General features: G+C 43.1%; 1 protein-coding gene across 11 annotated transcripts in view; it reads left to right on the top strand.

The window, feature by feature from the left end:
- DIP2B (disco interacting protein 2 homolog B) overlaps nucleotides 1-21,138 on the top strand; it is a 265,307-nt gene that overhangs the window by 220,488 nt on the left and 23,681 nt on the right. For all 11 annotated transcript variants that reach the window (XM_063610477.1, XM_055294834.2, XM_063610474.1 and 8 more), the window contains 9 exons: nucleotides 26-140; nucleotides 5,966-6,167; nucleotides 10,475-10,584; nucleotides 10,723-10,803; nucleotides 12,816-12,939; nucleotides 14,717-14,838; nucleotides 16,284-16,395; nucleotides 19,203-19,312; nucleotides 20,047-20,177. In XM_063610477.1, the coding sequence (XP_063466547.1) occupies nucleotides 26-140; nucleotides 5,966-6,167; nucleotides 10,475-10,584; nucleotides 10,723-10,803; nucleotides 12,816-12,939; nucleotides 14,717-14,838; nucleotides 16,284-16,395; nucleotides 19,203-19,312; nucleotides 20,047-20,177 (1,107 nt within the window). The remainder of the gene's footprint in view (nucleotides 1-25; nucleotides 141-5,965; nucleotides 6,168-10,474; nucleotides 10,585-10,722; nucleotides 10,804-12,815; nucleotides 12,940-14,716; nucleotides 14,839-16,283; nucleotides 16,396-19,202; nucleotides 19,313-20,046; nucleotides 20,178-21,138) is intronic.

Raw genomic sequence — 21,138 nt, 5'->3', positions numbered from 1 at the left:
GATGTGTTTGATCTGTCTCTCTTAGAATTGCTGTGTTTTCTGTGTCTGTATTTTATGATGAGCGCATTGTGGTGGTTGCGGAACAAAGACCTGATGCTTCCGAGGAAGATAGTTTCCAGTGGATGAGCCGCGTGCTGCAGGTGAGCACACCTTGGGGTCTGTGTCAGGTCATCGGTGGCAGCAACCACTGCCTAAGCATTTCATTTTCTTCCATCAGCCAGTAATGCCACCTTACTTTTTCTTGCCAATCATTGCTCACATACTCTGGGTACTACTAGCAAAATCAGATAATTAATATCATTTCTCCTTGTGGACCACATAGTATTTTTCTGCTCAGGTTGCCAAAAATAATGGAATTGACTTGCCTCAGCAAATTCTTTCATGCCTGAGTGTTTACTACTTGTGAAAGTTTTAACTGTCATATGTGGAACACATCTCTGGCAGTAATCAATCCACTTGTCAACAGTCACAGTTTTACTGTGTGTCATAAGTGGTGCCGATGGTGTGAGGGATCCAAGAAAATACAGCTATTAGCCTTACTCTGAAGGAGCTTTCCTGTGGGGCTAGAGATGGTAGGTGAGATAAACCATGAGGGAAGGAGAATGCTTTGGGCTCAGTCTAAGCAATATGTCTGTGATGGGGAGCAGACTAGAGTGATGACAAGAGCCTAGTCTTCACTTAGAATCATAGACTTGGAATCCCAGCTCCACTTCTTACCAGGTATGTGCCCTTGGGCAAGTCATTTAACCTCACTGAGTTTATTTCCTAACCTGCAAAGTAGGATAAAATTATCTGTTTTATAGAGCTGTTGGAAGGATTAAATGAGGTAATTAATTGAAGTATATAGTACCTGCACTCAGTAAATAATGATGGTGATTGTTATTATCCATCTTTACCAAAAAAATTTTTTTTAATTATCCAGGCGTAGGCCAGGCGCAGTGGCTCACACCTGTAATCCCAGCACTTTGGGAGGCCGAGATGGGCGGATCACGAGGTCAGGAGATTGAGACCATCCTGGCTAACACGGTGAAACCCCGTCTCTACTAAAAACACACACAAAAAATTAGCCGGGCGTGGTGGCAGGCCCAGCTACTTGGGAGGCTGAGGCGGGAGAATGGCGTGAACCCAGGAGGTGGAGCTTGCAGTGAGCCGAGATCGCGCCACTGCACTCCAGCCTGGGCGACAGAGCAAGACTCTGTCTCAAAAAAAAAAAAAAATTATCCAGGCGTAGTTGTGTGCACCTGTGATCCCAGCTACTTGGAAGGCTGAGGTGGTAGGATCACTTGACCCAGTAGGTCGACACTGCAGTGAGCTATGATCGTGCCACTACAGTTCAGCCTGGGTGACAGAGGAAGATCCTGGCTCAAAATAATAATAATCATGATAGTAATTATGAGCCAGGTGCTGTGACAGGCACCAGTAGCCCCAGCTACTCAGAAAGGTGAGGTAGGAGGATCACTTGAGCCAGTGCTGTAGTGCACTGTGGTCGCACCTGTGAATAGCTACTGCACTCCAACCTGAGCAACATAGCAAAAACCCATCTCTCAAAAAATAAAGAATTATAAGAATAGTCTCCAATTAGAGAGGACCACTTCCTCTCAATATTATTCCCTTTCATTCTCTGTCCTTTCACTCTTCTTTATTTTTCTACTTAGCACTTAACATCTTGTATGTTTATATTTATTGTTTTCTACATCCACTGTAATATAAGGCAAGGCCAGACTTTTTTTGTCTCTTTTGTTCGGGGCTGGATCCCCACAGCCTGGTAGCTATGCTAGCAAATGTCATAGTAGGCTCAGTAAATGTTTGTTGGCTAAGTGGACGGTCCAAAGAAAGTGTGGCCTATCCTTGCTGTACTTAGGTATCAGTGGAAGTCTTCCCAAGGTCTGTAACTTCTCCACTTGGGGGATTTGAATTTATTAACTGCTAGTTAATAGCAGTGTTATAGAAACAATGCAAGCATGAGATGGTGGTATTGCTAGATGACTGTTTTGTTTTGTTTTTTGTTTTTTTTTTTTGGAGATGGAGTTTCTCTCCTGTTGCCCAGGGTAGAGTGCAATGGCACAATCTTGACTCACTGCAACCTCCACCTCCTGGGTTCAAGCGATTCTCCTGTCTCAGACTCCCGAGTAGCTGGAATTACAGGCACCCGCCACCATGCCCAGCTGATTTTTTGTATTTTTAGTAGAGATGGATTTTCGCCATGTTAGCCAGGCTGATCTCAAACTCCTGACCTCAGATGATCCAGCCACCTCGGCCTCCCAAAGTGCTGGGATTACAGGCGTGAGCCACATCACCTGGCTGCTAGATGACTTTTAATATTTCTTTCTAGCCTCAGGATCTGTAATTCTGAATTATCAGCTAATACTGTGTAGGCTATTTGTAGTAGAAAATCAGAAAAGAAAATATACTGAAGATAGACTAGTCAGGAAAGACTATGAAGAAGGTAGAACGGGGCAGATCTCTGAAAGATGGCTAAGGGGCAGCTGTGCAAAGACAATATTTTTCATACCAATCATATTTTCAGTCAGAAACCTTATTTTGTTCAGAATGAACTTTGGGGCATGTAATGGTAGAACCTTTGGTGAATTACACATTTTCTTCTATTATAGAAAAGTGAGTATACCTGACATCTCCCAAGATATTTGTTACTTTCCCCTGGAAAGCAACTATAGGAATTAAATACAGTGCCAATTTACTAATCCAAACTCTTGTGAAAGTCATTTGGGTTCCAATTTGGGCATGAGATAACAGGCCATTCTTTTTGCAGTCTTTGTAACTTATCAGCTTGGAGCATTCGAGTCCATAGTAGAACAGTAAATGACACCATGTATTCTAATAGATTAAAGGCCAGAGGTTGTTGAATTCCAGGTCTGTGTATAACATAAACTAAATATCTAACTCAGCACCTTCTAAGGAAAGGCAGTTAGTAGATGACTTATCAGATGCATTTTTAATGAGGAATTCAGGCTACATGTAGCACATTTGCTAACTTTCCGTGTATTCTAAAAAAAAAAAAAAAAACAGAAACTTAGGAACTCTGCCAGACTTTCCATTTCCCAGTCATCTGTGTTGGTTGGTAGGATAGTCTGAGGATTGTGATTTTCAAGTTTATTCTTTTGCCCTTTTAAATTTTTGTTTGTTTGTTTTGTTTTTGAGATGGAGTTTCACTCTTGTCTCCCAGGCTGGAGTACAGTGGCACGATCTCGGCTCACTGCAACCTCCACCTCCCGGGTTCAAGCAATTCTCCTGCCTCAGCCTCCCAAGTAGCTGGGATTACAGGCACCCGCCACCACACTCAGCTAATTTTTGTATTTTTAGTAGAGACGGGGTTTCACCACACTGGCCAGGCTGGTCTCAAACTCCTGACCTCAGGAGATCCACCCACCTTGGCCTCCCAAAGTGCTGGGATTACAGGCGTTGAGTCACTGCACCTGGCTCCTTAAATTGTTTTAATAAAAGGCCTTGGCCACATATGGTGGCTCACGCTTCTAGTCCCAACAATTTGGGAAGCTGAAGCTGAGGGTCACTTGATTTCAAGACCAGCCTGGGACAACAGAGCAAGGCCCTTTGTTCTACAAAGAATAAACAAATGAATAAATAAATCAGCTGGACGCCACTGCCTGTGCTCCCACTTACTTGAGAGGCGGGGGTGGGAGGATCACTTGAGCCCAGCAATGTGAGGTTATAGTGAGCTGTGGTCATACCATTGCACTCTAGCCTGGGTGTCAGAGCAAGACCCTGTCTTTCATACATACATACAGCCTTGTCCTTTTTTTATGTTTGACCTTTATAACTGTGAGTCCATTCTACTTCTAAGATTGTATCTCTCATTCAGTAAGACCTATGGGTAATACGGTAGAAACCTCCTAACTAGTATTAAGAGTTGGTCAGTTTTAGCCAGGCATGATGGCTCACGTCTGTAATCCCAGCACTTTGGGAGGCCGAGGCAGGCAGATCACTTGAGGTCAGGAGTTCAAGACCAGCCTGGCCAATGTGGTAAAACCCTGTCTCTACTAAAAATACAAAAATTAGCCAGATGTGGTGGCACACGCCTGTAATCCCAGCTACTTGGGAGGCTGAGGCAGGAAAATTGCTTGAACCCGGGAGATGGAGGTTGTGGTGACCCGAGATTGCGCCACTGCACTTCAGCCTGGGAGAAAAAGCGAGACTCCATCTCAAAAAAAAAAAAAAAAAAAAGGGGGGGCGCTGGGCATGGTGGCTCACACCTGTAATCCCAGCACTTTGGGAGGCTGAGGCAGGTGGATCACGAGGTCAGGAGTTCGAGACCAGCCTGGCCAACGTAGTGAAACCCTGTCTCTAATAAAAATACAAAAAATTAGCCGGGCTTGGTGGCGGGCACCTGTAATTCCAGCTACTCCAGAGGCTGAGGCAGGAGAATTGCTTGAACCCGGGAGGCGGAGGTTGCAGTGAGCCAAGATCACGCCATCGAACTCCAGCTTGGGCGACAATGCAAGACTGTGTCTCAAAAAGAAAAAAAAAGTTGATCGGTTTCATAAAAATGAGAAATTTTTCAAGTATTAAATTTTAATAGAAAATATCTAAGTATGTATTCCTTTGATGTAGAGAAGTGTGATCACAAATATACCAACCTGAAGTCCAGGTCAGCTTACTTCCATAAACTGTATCAAAATACATTGTCTTCAGTTTCTGGTTTTTCTTTTTAAATTTTTTAAAAAATTAAAATATAAAGATGGGGTTTTGCCATGTTACCCAGGCTGTTCTCAAACTCCTGAACTCAAACTATCTTCTCACCTTGGCCTCCCAAAGTGCTGAGATTACAGACGTGAGCCACCGTATCCGGCCTGGTTTTATTTTCTGTAAGCACCAGAATGTGGGTATTTGAAAAATGACTTGAATGGATATCTTCACTTTTAGGATTAACTTGCCTGACCTATGAACAGAAGTTTTTTAGGAGCTGACTTTTAGTGTGTCTTTCCAAAGCGTAACTCCTTCTGTGTTTTTGCATTTGTATTTTGTCAGTTAACATAATATTTAATCACATTATGTGAAAACAACAAGAACAGCTGTCAAACAGTGTAGGAACACAGCTGACTTTAAGCAAACATGCAGTTACATGGCTGCGAGCACAGGTGTGCTCAGGGTAGCTTGTGGCCTCCCATGCTTGGTGTGCTATGGGCCTCACCCCAGATGTTTTTTAGAGGAGAAGCATGGTAACATGGTAAATCACTTAAGTGGGGGCTCCTTTAGAGAGCTGCTGTTGTGTTCATAATAAAAATACCTTACTTCTGTTTAATTAGGCTTTGTTGGCTGATAGCTAAAAGATTAAAAGAACCAAAACAAGTTTCTAGGTTTTTGACATTATCACTTAAGAGAGAACATATTGGCTGGGCATAGTGGCTTAGGACAGTAATCTCAGCACTTTGGGAGGCCAAGGTGGGAGCATCACTTGAGGCCATGAGTTCAAGACCAGCCTAGGCAGCACAGTGAGACCCCGTCTCTCCAAAAACCTTAAAATTAAAAAAAAGAAATTTATTTTGATTAGTCAGATGCAGTGGTGCATCCCTATAGTCCCAGCTTCTTGGGAGGCTGAGGCAGGAGGATCACTTGAGCTTAGGAATTTGGGGCTGTCATGGCTTATGCCATTGCATTCCACCCTAGCTGACAGAATGAGACCCTGTCTCTAAAAAGAATAAAAACTTAAAAAGAGAACATACTGAGTTGCAAGTCAGTATCCACCTTTGTCCATTTAGATTGTATCTTACCTCTCTTCTTTTAATCTCTGCCACAGCTGAAAGACGTGTATTATCTTAATGATTATCTTTAAATCTCTAGATATATGGAATCTTAATGATCTACCAGATTCTAGATCTAGAATGGGTAGAGTAAGAAAAAATGTAGAGTAAAATAATGGATTATACCAGGAATATGTCAAATGTAATAGAAGTGATCTCATTGAGTATTTTTGTTCGTATTTTTCTAGGCGATCGATAGCATTCATCAAGTGGGGGTTTATTGTCTTGCTCTGGTGCCGGCCAATACATTGCCAAAAACTCCACTAGGAGGAATCCACATATCTCAGACGAAACAACTCTTTCTGGAGGGATCACTGCATCCTTGTAACATCCTCATGTGCCCCCATACGTGTGTGACAAACTTGCCAAAGCCCCGGCAAAAACAACCAGGTAATATGCTGGCTTCCGAGACCTGGCACTAAAATTCCAACTTCAAGAAGCTGGGTTATCTCAATGTGTTTCTTTCTCTAGAATTAGTTTACAAAGACTTTGGGAGGCCAAGATGGGAGGATCGCGTGAGCCCAGGAGTTCGAAAACAGCCTGGGCAACATGGTAAAATCCTGTCTCTACAAAAAAAAAATGGAAAAAATTAGCCAGGCCTTGTGGTGCACACCTGTAGTCTCAGCTACTTCAGAGGCTGAGAGAGGATGGCTTGAGCCTGGGAGGTTGCAGTAAACCGAGATTGTGCCATTGCACACAGAACTAGACCCTGTCTCAACAAAAAAGAAAGGAAAGATGGAAAAGGTATGTTAAGGCAGTCTGGAGGCAAAGATATCCTTGAGATGCTTTTGGAGCTATTGTAGAAAGAAGAATGTGTTTGTTAGGACTAGTCTTGGCTGCAAGTTGCAGAAAAACATAAATTGCAGCTCAGACAAGAAACAAGCATATTTTTGTCAGGTAAAAAAAGTTCAGAGCTAGGTAGTCCAAAGGCTAGGATAGTCACTCCTCAATCATGTTCTAGCTTCCCATCATTTTGCTCTGGTGTTTGTCAGTCAACTCTTGTCGTAGGTACACTACAGAACAAATAACCCTAAAACTCAGTGCCTTGAAGTAGCAAGCCTTTACTTTTTACTCATGGAATGTGGATCTGCTTGGCTTGGCTGGGATCCACTGGACTTGCCTTGGCTGCAGGCTTAGGTTAGGTTCAGAGCTGTTCCATGTGTCTCCTCATCATGGGACCAGCAGCTACCTGGGCTGTATTTTTTTCAAGGCAAATGGCAGAAGCAAGAAAGCAAGCCAAGCCACACGAGCATATTTAAAGCTTCTGTTTGTGTCACATGTCCTAACATTTCATTGTCCTAAACAAGTCAGACCATGAAGTATACTTCTCCCATCCAGCCATAACTAGGACAAGAAAGAAAGGAAGGATTGTGGGAAAATAAAATAATCTGCCACAGCCATCATTAGCAACTGCCCCAGGGCTCATTAGGCTCCCCAACCTCTACATCCCAGCCAGCAGGTAGGAGGAAAAGGTAACGAAAGGATACTCTTCCCTTTAACATATTTTCTGGAAATTGCACACATTACTTCCTCTTACTTATTATCCTCCCACACTAAAGAATATAGTCTTTATTCCAGGCATGTGTCCAGCTAAAAACTGGGGGTTCTGTTATTAAGGAAGAAGAATAGGATACTGGAATTGATAACTAGCAGTTTTTGCCATAAGACGTTTACAGAATTTTATTGGAAAATCAGAAGGCATATTTACAGGTACAGCAGTGTCTGCAATTAGCTTCCTGGAGTTACTGCTTTCAGTATCTTTCATTCTCTGTGACCCACGGACCCATAGACTCACGAAATGCACACAGAAGAACATCAAGGAACTGCTGCTGAATTAGTTTTATTGTTTTAAACTACTGCAAAATTCACTTTTTAAAATGTCATGCCTTTATTAATTTTATAATGTAAATCCCGGAATGCACAGTTTACATAAATACACTCTGAGTCCCTGCCTGTATTAAAAGGCTGTCTCCAACATGATATATCTATAATTTGTCATGAAGTTTCTTAGGGAGGAATATTGCATATTTACTTAAAATTATAGTAGACACTTTGTAGACTAAAACTGTTCACCAGTTGGAATACTTTATCTTTTTTGAGTTTTCTGTTTTATTTTTAAATTTTTTAAACTTTCCATTTTGAAATAATTTCACACAAAAAGTTGCCACATGTTGGGAGGCTGAGGCAGGAGAATGGCGTGAACCCGGGAGGCGGAGCTTGCAGTGAGCCGAGATTGCGCCACTGCACTCCAGCCTGGGCGACTGAGCGAGACTCCGCCTCAAAAAAAAAAAAAAAAAAGTTGCCACATGGTACAAAGATTTTCCTTACACCGTTTACCCAGCTTCCCCAAATTTTTACCCTTTGAAAACTGATTATATGATTTAAGTGATTTTGTTTCATCTGTTTCAGTATATTCAGGATCAACAGATTTCGATAGAATGAAAGATTTTTAATACTAATCCAGTACATCATCAGCCTATTTAAAACCTAGCTGGCAATAAGGTTTGTTTTATCATCTTTTTGCCATCTTCTTAGTTCCATGAGGCGGATGACCATGAAGAGAGTGACCTAGCACTTTTTTCCGTTTATTTTGAAGTGTCGAACCTACGGAAAAGTTAGACGAATAGTAGAGTGAGGAGCACCCATGTAGCCTATCCTAGATTTACCAATTGTTGCTTTTTTTTTTTTTTTTTTTTTGAGACAGAGTTCGCTCTGTTGTCCAGGCTGGAGTACAATGGCGTGATCTGGCTCACTGCAACCTCTGCCACCCAGGATCCAACCACTTGAGTACCTGGGATTACAGATGTGAGCTACTACACCAGCTAATTTTTGTATTTTTAGTAGAGATGGGGTCTTGCCATGTTGGCCAGGCTGGTCTCAAACTCCTGGCCTCAAATGATCTGCCCCTCTCTGCCTCCCAAACTGGTAGGATTACAGGAGCAAGCCACCACGCCTGGCCTTGCTGACATTTTTTTCCCTGAGGTTTTTTTTTTTTTTTTGAGACAGGGTCTTAACACTGTTGCCCAGGCTGGAGTGTGGTGGCATGATCTCAGCTCACTGCAGCTTTTTTTTTTTTTTTTTTTTTTTTTTGAGACGGAGTCTTTCTCTGTCCCCCAGGCTGGAGTGCGGTGGCACGATCTCGGCTCACCGCAACCTCCACCTCCTGGGTTCACGCCATTCTCCTGCCTCAGCCTCCCGAGTAGCTGGGACCACAGGCGCCCGCCAGCACGCCCGGCTAATTTTTTTGTATTTTTTAGTAGAGACGGGGTTTCACCGTGTTAGCCAGGATGGTCTCGATCTCCTGACCTCGTGATCCACCCGCCTCGGCCTCCCAAAGTGCTGGGATTACAGGCTTGAGCCACCGCGCCCGGCCTGAGACAGAGTCTCGCACTGTCGCCCAGGCTGGAGTGCAGTGGCGCAATCTTGGCTCACTGCAAGCTTTGCCTCCCGGGTTGACGCCATTCTCCTGCCTCAGCCTCCCAAGCAGCTGGGACTACAGGCACCCGCCACCATGCCTGGCTAATTTTTTTTGTATTTTAAGTAGAGACGGGGTTTCACCGCGTTGGCCAGGATGGTCTCGATCTCCTGACCTCGTGATCCGCCCGCCTCAGCCTCCCAAAGTGCTGGGATTATAGGCGTGAGCCACCACTCCAGCCTGCAGCTTTGAACTCTGACACAAATGATCCTCCCACCTCAGCTTCCCGAGTAGCCTGGACTAAAGATGTCTGCCACCATACCAGGCTAATACTTTTGTATTTGTAGAGACAGGGTTTTGCCATGTTGCCAGGCTGGTCTCAAACTCCTCGGCTCAAATGATCTGTCCACCTTGGCCTCCCAAAGTGCTGTGATTACAGGCATGAGCCACCATTCCTGGCCATTATTCACTTTTTTTTTTTTTTTTTTTTTTTTGAGATGTAGTCTCGCTCTGTCGCCAGACTGGAGTGCAGTGGTGCGATTTCGTCTCACTGCAACCTCCACCTCCTGGGTTCAAGTGATTCTCCTGCCTCAGCCTCCCAAGTAGCTGGGACTACAGGTGTGCACCACCACATCCAGCTCATTTTTGTATTTTTAGTAGAGAAGGGGTTTCACCATGTTGGCCAGGATGGTGTCCATCTCTTGACCTTATGATCCTCCCGCCTCGGCCTCCCAAAGTGCTGGGATTACAGGCGTGAGCCACCATTCCTGGCCATTATTCACTTTTAATTGAACAAATTTAATATTCTAGATAAACTCCCTCAGGCCTTGTAGATGACAAATTTATTTCCAGGCGAGATATTCTTTATTGTTAAGCCCTCTTTTAGGGTTCTCTTATGATTGGAGAAGATTAAAATATTAGTAGGAACCTGTGCAACCAGCTGTCACCTCCTCAGAGTGAAAACTTCCTGTATACCCCAAACTAGAATAGCTGCCTCCTTCCCTACACCCCAATCCCTATCCCTCCTGTGTTCTTGTTTGTTTTTTTTTTCCAGTACTTTGCACTATTTGTGTTTATTTATTTGTGTATGTATTTCTTGGTTACCGTTCTTCAGAATGCAGGCTCCTTGCCCTATTTGCTCCTGGGTTCCCAGTGCCTAGAAGAGTGTTCAGGCGGTATTGTTGGATGAATATTTGAACCAGTTTTGGTCAGTCTGGAAATGCTCTGGATACTTAGTTGGGATTGCCATCTCCAGTGAGTTGGTTTTTGCGTTTATTTACAGGTGTAGGCCCTGCTTCCGTGATGGTTGGGAATCTGGTTGCTGGAAAACGTATAGCACAAGCTGCTGGACGGGATCTGGGACAAATAGAAGAGAATGATTTGGTGAGGAAGGTAAGTGTTCCCGAAGTGTTGCCTTCTTACAGTCAAGTCAAGGACAGAACTTGTACTGCAGGTAGCAGCTGGGGGATGCATTATATGACTTGTTATAAGTTGCTGACCCTGAGTCCTTTTTCTGGCTTATGACTTCAGCACCAGTTTCTGGCAGAGATCCTACAGTGGCGAGCCCAGGCGACTCCTGACCATGCACTCTTCATGCTGTTAAATGCCAAGGTATTAAAAATTCAATGGTGTATCTAATCAGCTGGCTACTATAGGACCATGTTAGTCACTCTTGATCTCTTTCTTTCATCAGAAAATTTCTGTTGCCATCTCTGAAGAAGGAGTTAATGGCTTTCTCCTTGCTTTGGCACATGAGGGTAAACTGTGCAATCACTTTAAAATTGGAATGAGACCTCCTGGAGTGCTATGTAATACTTTCTTTTCTTATGGTACAATCACGTCTTCTTTATTCAGTTCTGATAGGAGAAATGGAGCCAACAGTGCAATTACATAGATACACAGATGTTCACAATGTGTTATGTCATACAGTTTTTTTACCCAGTGGGACTTTTAATTCTTTGATTTCTGCCAGGAAGAAAATGACCTTAGACCAGCGTTTTAAAAACCCTAAGTTATTTCTGGTACATAATTAAATGATTTATTGCTAAAAGATAAAAAGCAAATTGAAAATTTAAGAGCACATTTAACTACTGGTTTCTAATGGATGGTTCGTTATAATATTGTATTTTAGGACTGGGCACAGTGGCTCACACCTGTAATTCTCAGTGAGCCGAGAATGCGCCACTGCACTCCAGCCCGGGCAACAGAGCAAGACCCTGTCTCAAAAATAAAAAAAGAAAAAATATATATATATTATATTAAATGTAATAATAATATATTACATTATAATATATAAATATATATAAAGAAAAATATATATATATGTAGGCTGGAGTGCAGTGGTGCGATCTCAGCCCACTGCAACCTCCGCCTCCTGGGTTCAAGCTATTCTCCTGCCTCAGCCTCCCGAGTAGCTGGGATTACAGGTGCGCACCACCAGGCCCAGCTGATTTTTATATTTTTATTAGAGATGGGGTTTCACGTGTTGGTCAGGCTGGTCTCGAACTCCTGACCTCAGGATCCACCTGCCTTGGCCTCCCAAAGTGCTAGGACTATAGGCGTGAGCCACTGCACCCGGCCTATATATTGTATTTTAAAGTTATGCATTCTGTGGGAGTCAGCTGAATTTTTGTGTTGATGTCTGAGTCACAGGCTCAAAGTCTGTGACCATGTGGATAGTAGTATTTCTCCCCAGCAGCAGAAGACTAGAAGTGCCTATTGGATGTCTTAGGGGACTTATCGAAAGTATACCCATCTCCTCCATCCCCCTGGAATCTGATTTTTTTTTTTTTTTGAGAATTTATGCAATAATAGAACTTAATGAGAGGAATATATTGTGCATCTTATTGAAAAGTCGTTAAAAATCTTAAGAACCATTACTTTTATGACAGAAAATTTGGGGACTTTCTTGTTCCACCTCTGCATGAAGTGAGCTTCTTTTCAAGCCCACAGATTCATTAGGGTTCTCATATTTCGTTTAAAAATGTCAGCCAGGCACGGTGGCTCATGCCTATAATCCCAGCTTCTTGGAAGGATGAAGCAGGAGGATGGCTTGAACCCAGGAGTTTGCGGCTGCAAGCTGCAGTGAGCTGTGATTATATCACTGCGCTGCAGCTTGGGCAACAGCAAGACCATGTCAGAACAAAAAAAGAAAGAAAAAGGATCCCATACATGTCCTTTTGTTTGATTTTAATTTTTTTTTTTTTTTTTTTTGAGACAGAATCTCGCTCTGTCGTCCAGGCATTGGCTCAAGTGATCCTTCCAGTTCTGCCTCTTGAGTAGCTGGGACTACAGGCATGTGCCACCACCACACCTGACTGATTTTTTTGGGATTTTTAGTGGAGAGGAGATCTTGCTGTGTTGCCCAGGCTTGTGTTGAACTCCTGGGCTCAAGCAATGTTCCCACCTCATCCTCCCAAAGTGCTAGGGTTACAGGTGTGAGCCCCCCTGTCCAGCCCCACACATGTCTCTGATGCCAGGGGAATTTTCACTAGAATTGATAACTTGCTAAGGATAATCTACAAAGGCACAAGCCTTTCAGTTATTATGTTGAATTGGCTGTGCTTATTACCGTTTATTTCCTTTCTGAGCTTTGACCCGCTTATCCTTTCTGTTGTTTAAAGGGAACCACTGTATGCACAGCCAGCTGCCTTCAGCTTCATAAGCGAGCAGAGAGGATTGCATCTGTTCTTGGTGATAAGGGACATCTAAATGCAGGAGATAATGTGGTGTTGCTCTATCCACCTGGTAAGCATTGGATTGGTAGACTAGACTTTAAGCTCCAATACTAGATTGACTACAAATTATAAGAGGATAGGCACTCAGAGCAACTCTCTATGACTTGCAGGCAGCGTACTTCCCAACACTTAGAAGACCATGCACGCAGGCTGAAGTGGGAACCAAGCCTCACCCCCCAAGTTGTGCAGTACAGTGGCTCTCCTGGGACCATGTCTGTTTTTGCACCATTATATTTCTATTAGTGCCTGGCACATAAAAGGCACTCAGTAAATAATGAATGAATGAAGTCTTCAGCTACTTGGCTTTTGGAAACCCTCAAAACAGATGCTTTGTTTCTATGAATGTTCAGGAATGGGGCAATTTCACCCAGTCCCCAAAGAAATGTTGTGCGTGAATTCTGTGAACATTTTTCATATTATGATTGATGTTACTCAGGAGGAATAACTGCAGAAACCAGGAATGGTTAACTAGGAAAATAAAAGAATAGAGAAAGGAGAGGTGAGGAAGCCCTGAGCTTTTTAAAAATATTTAGAAGGCTGATGTATAAAAAGCCATCAGACTTCTTAGATGTTGTTGAAGGGGTGTGAGTTTTGAAGGGGTGTGAGTTTTCATATTATGATTTAGTCTTCTTCTGTTATTGCTACTTTCATGTTCTGATTTAATTCAACAACCTCGTCTTCATAGTAAGAGGGGTTCAGAATTATTTGGCGACAATTTGGTGTAAAGATTCAAAATTCTGGGTGAAATATTTGAGTTTTCCCTTCATTATTTCTGTCACCTAATCCACTCATATATCCAGCTTTCTTTGGCCTGTTATCCCCCCACACTTCATATTGTTCTGTGATTGGTTTTTTGTTTGTTTTTTTATTTTATTTTATTTTATTTTTGAGACGGAGCCTTACTCTGCCACCCACTGCAACTTCCGCCTCCCTGGTTCCAGTGATTCTCCTGCCTCAGCCTCGTGGGTAGCTGGGATCACAGGCACACGCCACCACGCCCAGCTAATTTTTGTATTTTTAGTAGAGATGGGGTTTCACCATGTTGGCCAGGCTCGTCGCAAACTCCTGACCTCAGGTGATCCACCTGCCCCAACCGTCCAAAGTGCTGGGATTACAGGTGTGCGCCACCACGCCTGGCTTATCCTGTGATTCTCCTGTGCTGCCTTATTTACCTAGATACTGAGATTTTGTAGAAGATCATGTGATGAATCAGTCCCCGCCATTGCATGCCCAGGAGATGGCCTTGCACCTGTCAGTCGGTGAGAGGCCACGGGGAAGGACCTGAGCTCTTCCTGAGGAGGCCTCTGCCCAGAGTCTTCCTCAGACTGAGTCACACTTTGCTCCCTAAAACTCACACCCCTTCAACAACATCTAAGAAGTCTGATGGCTCTTTTTAGGGCAGCCTTCTAAATATTTTTAAAAAGCTCAGGGCTTCCTCACCTCTCCTTCCTCCATTCTTTTGTCTTCCTAGTTAACTATTCCTGGTTTCTGCAGTTATTTCTCCTGAGTAATATCAAGTAATAATATCAATATACCTTCTTCAGAAATATTTCAGGAATTTACTGCTGATTTCCTTCCTTTTTTGTTAATCGTTTTCTCTATATTTTCTAAAGTTTTATATGCTTCCTTCTTTCACTTTCAATATCTTCTCCTAGAGTCTTTGTTAAATTATGGTCTACAGAACCCGTCTGGCACATGATTTAATCATTTTGGAAAATTTGCCTTTTAGTTTCTCAGTGCTCTTAGGCAGTTCAGTGACTCTCCTGACAGGGTCCTTTGTCTTGCAGGCATTGAGTTAATCGCCGCCTTCTATGGCTGCCTGTATGCGGGCTGTATACCTGTGACCGTCAGACCTCCACATGCTCAGAACCTCACGGCCACACTGCCCACTGTCCGAATGATTGTTGATGTAAGTACCAGCTGTATCTTGCCTTGTTCTCATCTCCTAAAATCCAGATTCAGACAACTAAGGATCCTTACTAATTTTCCAATTTTGTTAAGTCAGGACTTCAAATTTGTCTTCTGGAAACTACCTCCTTTTTGTTAATCCAGCCAAAGTAATCATCATTATTCAGTGAAAGAACTGGGGGAAAGTGGTTATTGGTGAGATACAGAATTGTGTGCAGTTATCATGAACATTAAAGAGGTGAAGCAGCCATTAGTATTTCTACAACAAAAACACAAAAGGTAGCCAGGCATTGTGGCACCTGCCTGTAGTCCCAGCTACTCAGGAGGCTGAGGCGGGAGGATCCCTTGAGTCTGGGAGGTGGAGGTTAGAAGTGAGCCGAGATTACGCCGCTGCACTCCAGCCTGAGCAGACCCTATCTCAAAAAAAAAAAAAAAAAAAGTGTTTCCCTCTCCCTTCTGTCTAAAATGTGCTGTCTGATATTTTTCCTGCAAAATTATCTGGGCGATTTTAAATGCCAAACTGAATTATCCCCAGTGTCAAGTCACTTTATTTTAGTTACTTTTGTGAATTTACTTGATATAGCATTAAAAGGTGTCCAGACCTTGCTCTGGAGATGATAGAAGTTTTTATAGGATATGAGAGTTAAAGAAAATAAGGTAAGTGTGTATTGTATGAGATCCTAGTGTTTACAGCAAGGGGAAGCCTTGGCCAGTGCTGATAGATTACAAAATTCCAGTTCATGTAGTATTTGCTTCTCTGAGAACTGCTGCTCTGTCAGCAAAAATGGAGCCCACGGTATAAAAGCCATGATCACCATAGATGATTGTATTACAAAGTGTAATTCAGCAAAATGCCCTTGTTATATTCTACAAAGTGGGCCAGAAAAGCAGGGAGGGGAGTTGCCGTTGATGCAGTTCGTGGGCAAACTAGGTCACTTTGCATTTCTGTGTATAGCTGGGCAAGAGAACCTAGTTTCTGTGAGAGCTTGTATCAGCATCAGGGTTCCTTAGGTTCAGTGTATGGGCTAGGTGTAGTAAGTCTCATCATTCACTAGAGACTGGGGCAGTCTCCTTCAGACATGGTTATCTGATTCTTCTCATTTCCTGAGCACTACAAAACCCACATCTTTATTTAATTGTGGTCTTCATGAAATCATAGGATTGTGGGATCCATACTGAGATTATAACTGAAATATTTTGAGAATCACTGTTATAAACAATGCAGTGTATTGTGAACAGGTTCATCATTCTGAGAGAATTAAATGTCACACATTTCCAGAAGGAAACTTGCAAGGGAGTGACACTGACCTCGTCTGTCTCACATGTGTTCTTTGAAACTGTCCTGTCCAGTGTGGTACATAAGTGGCTTGTAGCAGCAGCCAGGGCCTGTGTCGCTGTGTTGGGGCTGAGCCTCCTGATGCTTATTGCTGTCCATTTGTTTTGTAGGTCAGCAAAGCAGCCTGTATTCTCACCAGTCAGACCCTAATGAGGCTACTGAGGTCCCGAGAGGCAGCAGCAGCTGTGGATGTGAAAACCTGGCCAACCATCATTGACACAGGTGAAAGGGAGACTTCTTCTGAGGGTGGAGGGACTGCGAGCTCACAATACCTGAGATCTCCTCCATTCTCATGCCAGATATGTTTACCCTGCCTTTATGTCCTCTGCCTGCTAAGACAGAGGCAAAACCTAGTAAGCTTGTGCAGGACTAGACACTGACAGCAGATGCAAAGAGCCAGATCTGAGTCTGCTAAGAGCTTTCCAAACAAAAGTGTTTTGCTGTTACTCTTGGCATCATAAAAAGGTGGTTAGGTTTTTATGCTACATGTGACTGTGTACATAGAGGGCCAAGTAAAATATTGAGACAATCTGATCCTTTCGTTCGAGATGTGATATTGTTGAAACAATACTGGACTAGGAGTCAGGTGATTTGGGTTCTGGCTCAAGCTTCATTACCTACTGCCTGTGTAATCTTGACTGAAATTACCCTTTCCTAAGCTACTGCCTGCCCCTGCCTGACTTGTATATTTATTGAGAAGATAAAATGCAGTATAATATGAAAATACTATACTTTGAAAGCCATAAAGTGCAGAATTTTTAGATAGTATTCGTATTAAAGAAGGGGATAAGATAAGGGAATAGCTGAAAAAGCGGTGGTATAGGAAGAATGTGGGTTTTGGAGTCAGGCAGGTAGGGTTTAAGTCCTGCTATATCTGCTACTCTCTGAGTATCCGTACTAACCTGTCTATAAAGTGGGAGTTGTAAAAATGATGTAACACAAAGCTCCTAGCATGTAATCATAATGATAATATCTAACCTTCACTGAGCCCTTATGATATGTCATTTAATGTGTTACATAATTTTATCCTTACAATAACCCTGTAAGTTGCTATTTTTATCCTCATTTTGCAGATTAGAAAACTGAGGGAAGTTAAATAAGCAGCAGAACTGAAATTCAAATCCAGCCAGTTTGGCTCCATTCCCAGCCTCTTAACCATTAATGTCCTCTTTACCCTTTTTTCTTTTTTTTTTAAACTCGATTCAAATGCAGGAATGACATGTATTTGTGGTTATTGTGTACCAGGTGCTGAACTGGTTTTTTTAAGTATTTGTTACAGAAGGATAGAAGCACAGTTATATATAATACTTATCACAAATGGATTGTGTTGGTGTTAATGATGCTGGTAGATCTGTGGTTAATCGGCTCAATCACAACCGGAAGGTTTCTTTAGGCACTTGAGTGGTCATATGAGTGACCCTTCCCTGCACAAAGGGAGGTCAAAGGTGATAGTCTTTCATTTGACCAGAAATGGGTGCCCCATGATATGGTGATTTAAAACTCAGAGTTAGACATCCTTCTTGATCCAGAAAGCCAAAGGAGCCATTGAAGAGGTATGGCTGGAGCCAGAGGAAATCTTTGACGTCCCTGGTTTTGGCATACTTATAAAGCACATGGGGGGAAGCAGAGGAGGTATCATAAATGAGTGAAAGCAGCGAATTCCCAATTCTTGGCTACCATTCTCTTTTGGAGATGGGGCCTTCACTCTGTCACCCAGGCTGGAGTGCAGTGGCGCGATCTCGGCTCACTGCAACCTCCACCTCCTGGGTTCAAGGGATTCTCCTGCCTCAGCCTCCCGAGTAGCTGGGATTACAGGCATGAACCACCATGCCCAGCTAATTTTTGTATTTTTAGTAGAGACAGGGTTTTGCCATGTTGGCCAGGCTGGTCTTGAACCCCGGTCCTCAAGTAGTCTACCTGCCTTGGCCTCCCAAAGTGCTAGGATTACAAGTGTGAGCCACCGCACCTGGCCACCATTTTTCTTTCTTTCTTTCTTTTTTTTTTTTTAAAGAGACATGATCTTGATATGTTGCCCAGGTTGGTCTCAAACTCCTGGGTTCACACAACCCTCCTGCCTCAGCCTCCCAAGTAACTGGGACTACAGGCCTGAGTCACTGCACCCAGATAGATTACTATTCTTAAAATTCTGCCAGGTTAGCCAGGTGCAGTGGCTCATGCTTGTAATGCCAGCACTTTGAGAGGCTGAGGCAGGAGGATCACTTGAGCTCAGGAGTTGGAGACTAGCCTGGGCAACACAGTGAGACCTCACCTCTACAAAAAAAATTTTTTATTTAATTAGCTAGGCATGGTGGCATGGACCTGTAGTCCCAGCTACTCAGGAGGCTGAGGTGGGAGGATCGTTTGAGCCCAGCAGATGGAGGTTGCAGTGACCTGAGATTGAGCCACTGCACTCCAACTTGGGCAATAGAGCAAGACTCTGTCTCAAAAAAAAAAAAAATCTGCTAATTTAACTTAGAGAAATGCTTTCCAACTTTTAAATCCATACATGATTAATATAACACATACTAAAGTGTAAATAATGAACTTTAACTTGAAACCAGCCTAACAGCTCATGCTTTTTGAGCATTTCTTCAGCCAGTTGCTTTAAAAGTGCTTTATGTGAATTAACTTCCCAACAGTTCTATGAGGGTAGGTATTATTTTAGAGATTCATTCTGGAGAAAAAGAAAATAGACACAAAGAGGTGAAATAGCTCCAAGGTCACATAGCTGATGGTAGAGCTGGCATTTGAATAGCAGTCTGCTTCCTACTGTGTTCTGTTTCCCCTTAGTAAGCTGCTAGCAGATACATTTACCTGATGTAGGTTTGCTTGCCTGTGTTGTCTAGTGTTGTCCTCAACCCCAGCCCACCTCTAAGAATGACATATGTGAGCTACTTGGTTAAATATGAGAAGCCTAAGCTTTAGCAAATCCGCGAAGCTAAATTTGGCCATAGCAAAGCCACAGAAGAGCAATGATTTTCATGTTCCAGCATGTTGGATTGACATCAGGTTTTTTCTTTTCATGGCAGATGATTTACCCAGGAAAAGGTTACCTCAGCTGTATAAACCGCCCACTCCTGAGATGTTGGCATATCTTGATTTTAGTGTCTCCACAACTGGCATGCTTACAGGAGTGAAGGTAAGTTGCATGCTGGAAAAATGCCACATCTGCCAAAAAATAGAGATGACCACTGCCCCAGAAACTACAGATGCAGAGGCCAAGTGGCTGTACCAGAGACCGGTAGGCAGAGTGAGGATCAAGGGTTGCTGCTCTATTTAAATAAAGGCATTGGCTCCTCTGGAATGAGTTATCACAAGGAATTTGTATTATTAAGTGTCTGAACCTAGCATAGAAGCTGAAAGAAAAAGAGTTTTAGTTAAAATATGTATGAAATCTGATATTTAGATATCACAAAATTCAGCATTAGCCGGGCACGGTGGCTCATGCCTGTTATCCCAGCTCCTTGGGAGGCCAAGGCGGGCAGATCACCTGAGGTCGGGAGTTCGAGACCAGCCTGAACAACATGGAAAACCCCATCTCTACTAAAAATAGAAAATCAGCTGGGCATGGTGGTGCGTGCCTGTAATCCCAGCTACTCGGGAGGCCGAGGTTGCAGTGAGCTGAGATCGTGCCATTGCACCGCAGCCTGGGCAACAGGAGTGAAACTCCATCTAAAAAAAAAAAATTCATTATTAACTAATGAACAGAAATATGTTCCCTTAATGGAGACTTAGATTAGGCTTTGAAGCACTAAAAATTATACATTGTTTTGAGGGGTTTAGGGAATTGAAACTCCTCAAAGCTGTCGTCAGAGTTGTTTCTCTGCCTGTGGGGTAACAGTCCCAGCCTGTTCCGTTTTCCATACTTTCCAGATGTCCCACTCTGCAGTGAACGCTCTGTGTCGAGCCATCAAGCTCCAGTGCGAGTTGTACTCTTCTCGGCAGATCGCCATCTGCCTTGACCCTTACTGTGGACTTGGCTTCGCGCTCTGGTGTCTCTGCAGGTAGGGATGGAAAAGCCAAGGAGACAGAATGTGTGGGGGTATACTTTGTGACCATGGCCATCTCATCCTTCCCTTTGCTCCCTTAATTTGATAAAGTTTCAGTAAAATGCTAGTGTTTCCAGAATTTATGGATCTACTGTGTCTCTGAAGTTTGTTTAAAAACAGTTTTGTCTGTATTCCCTTTGTTATTTTCTGTTAATTTTATTCCTCATACAAAATGGCAGTGATCCTGTTACTTGCTCTCTGCTCCACCATGTAATCCTTGCTTTAGAAGCAAAGCCAAGTAGAAGGATGATTGTCGGATGAAATATGTCATGCTTTGACAGCCAGCACGTACCCCCTAGGCTTGGCAGGAAGGAGCACAGTGGGATGGGATGACAGCATGTGGATGGAAAGTAGCACATTTGCCCTGGCCAGGTTGCTTCTTGCAGAATACAGATCCCAGCTCCTCTCACCATTCCCCCAGGGAACCTCATCTCAGACCTGCATTTTCACCTCCTTGGTGTACATCATGAATGCTTCACAGATGCCTGCAGCTCAGCGTTCTCTTCCTGTTCTCTCTTTGTTAGGGTAATAGGGTAGGATCATCCGTGTAGGGGCCCACACTAGAAATATGGGTCTTATCTTCAGATTCTGTATCTTTGTGTCTTGTGTCTAATCAAATGTATGTCCTTTGGCTCGGTTGTTCTATACCTGTATGTACATAAGAATCACCTGGGGGTCTTTTAACAAAAATTAATGGGACTCCCCAAGACTTATTAACCTTCATCTCCAGAGGTGGAGACCACACCACCAGTATTTTTAAATACAGGATTCCTGAGCTTCTAGTGATTCTGATCTATAGATAGGTTTAGGCATAAAATCACTGCCATTTTGTATGAGTCAAGAGTTTAAGCTTTGTGGCTATAGATGAGACATGATAGAAACTCTGTTCCTTCTTGTTTTTTCTTTCTAAAAAAAA

The sequence above is a fragment of the Symphalangus syndactylus genome, chromosome 10 (genome assembly GCF_028878055.3).
Source record: "Symphalangus syndactylus isolate Jambi chromosome 10, NHGRI_mSymSyn1-v2.1_pri, whole genome shotgun sequence".
NCBI lineage: Eukaryota > Metazoa > Chordata > Mammalia > Primates > Hylobatidae > Symphalangus > Symphalangus syndactylus.
The sequence above is the reverse complement of the archived record's forward strand: the minus strand, read 5'-3'. Positions and strand labels throughout refer to the sequence as shown.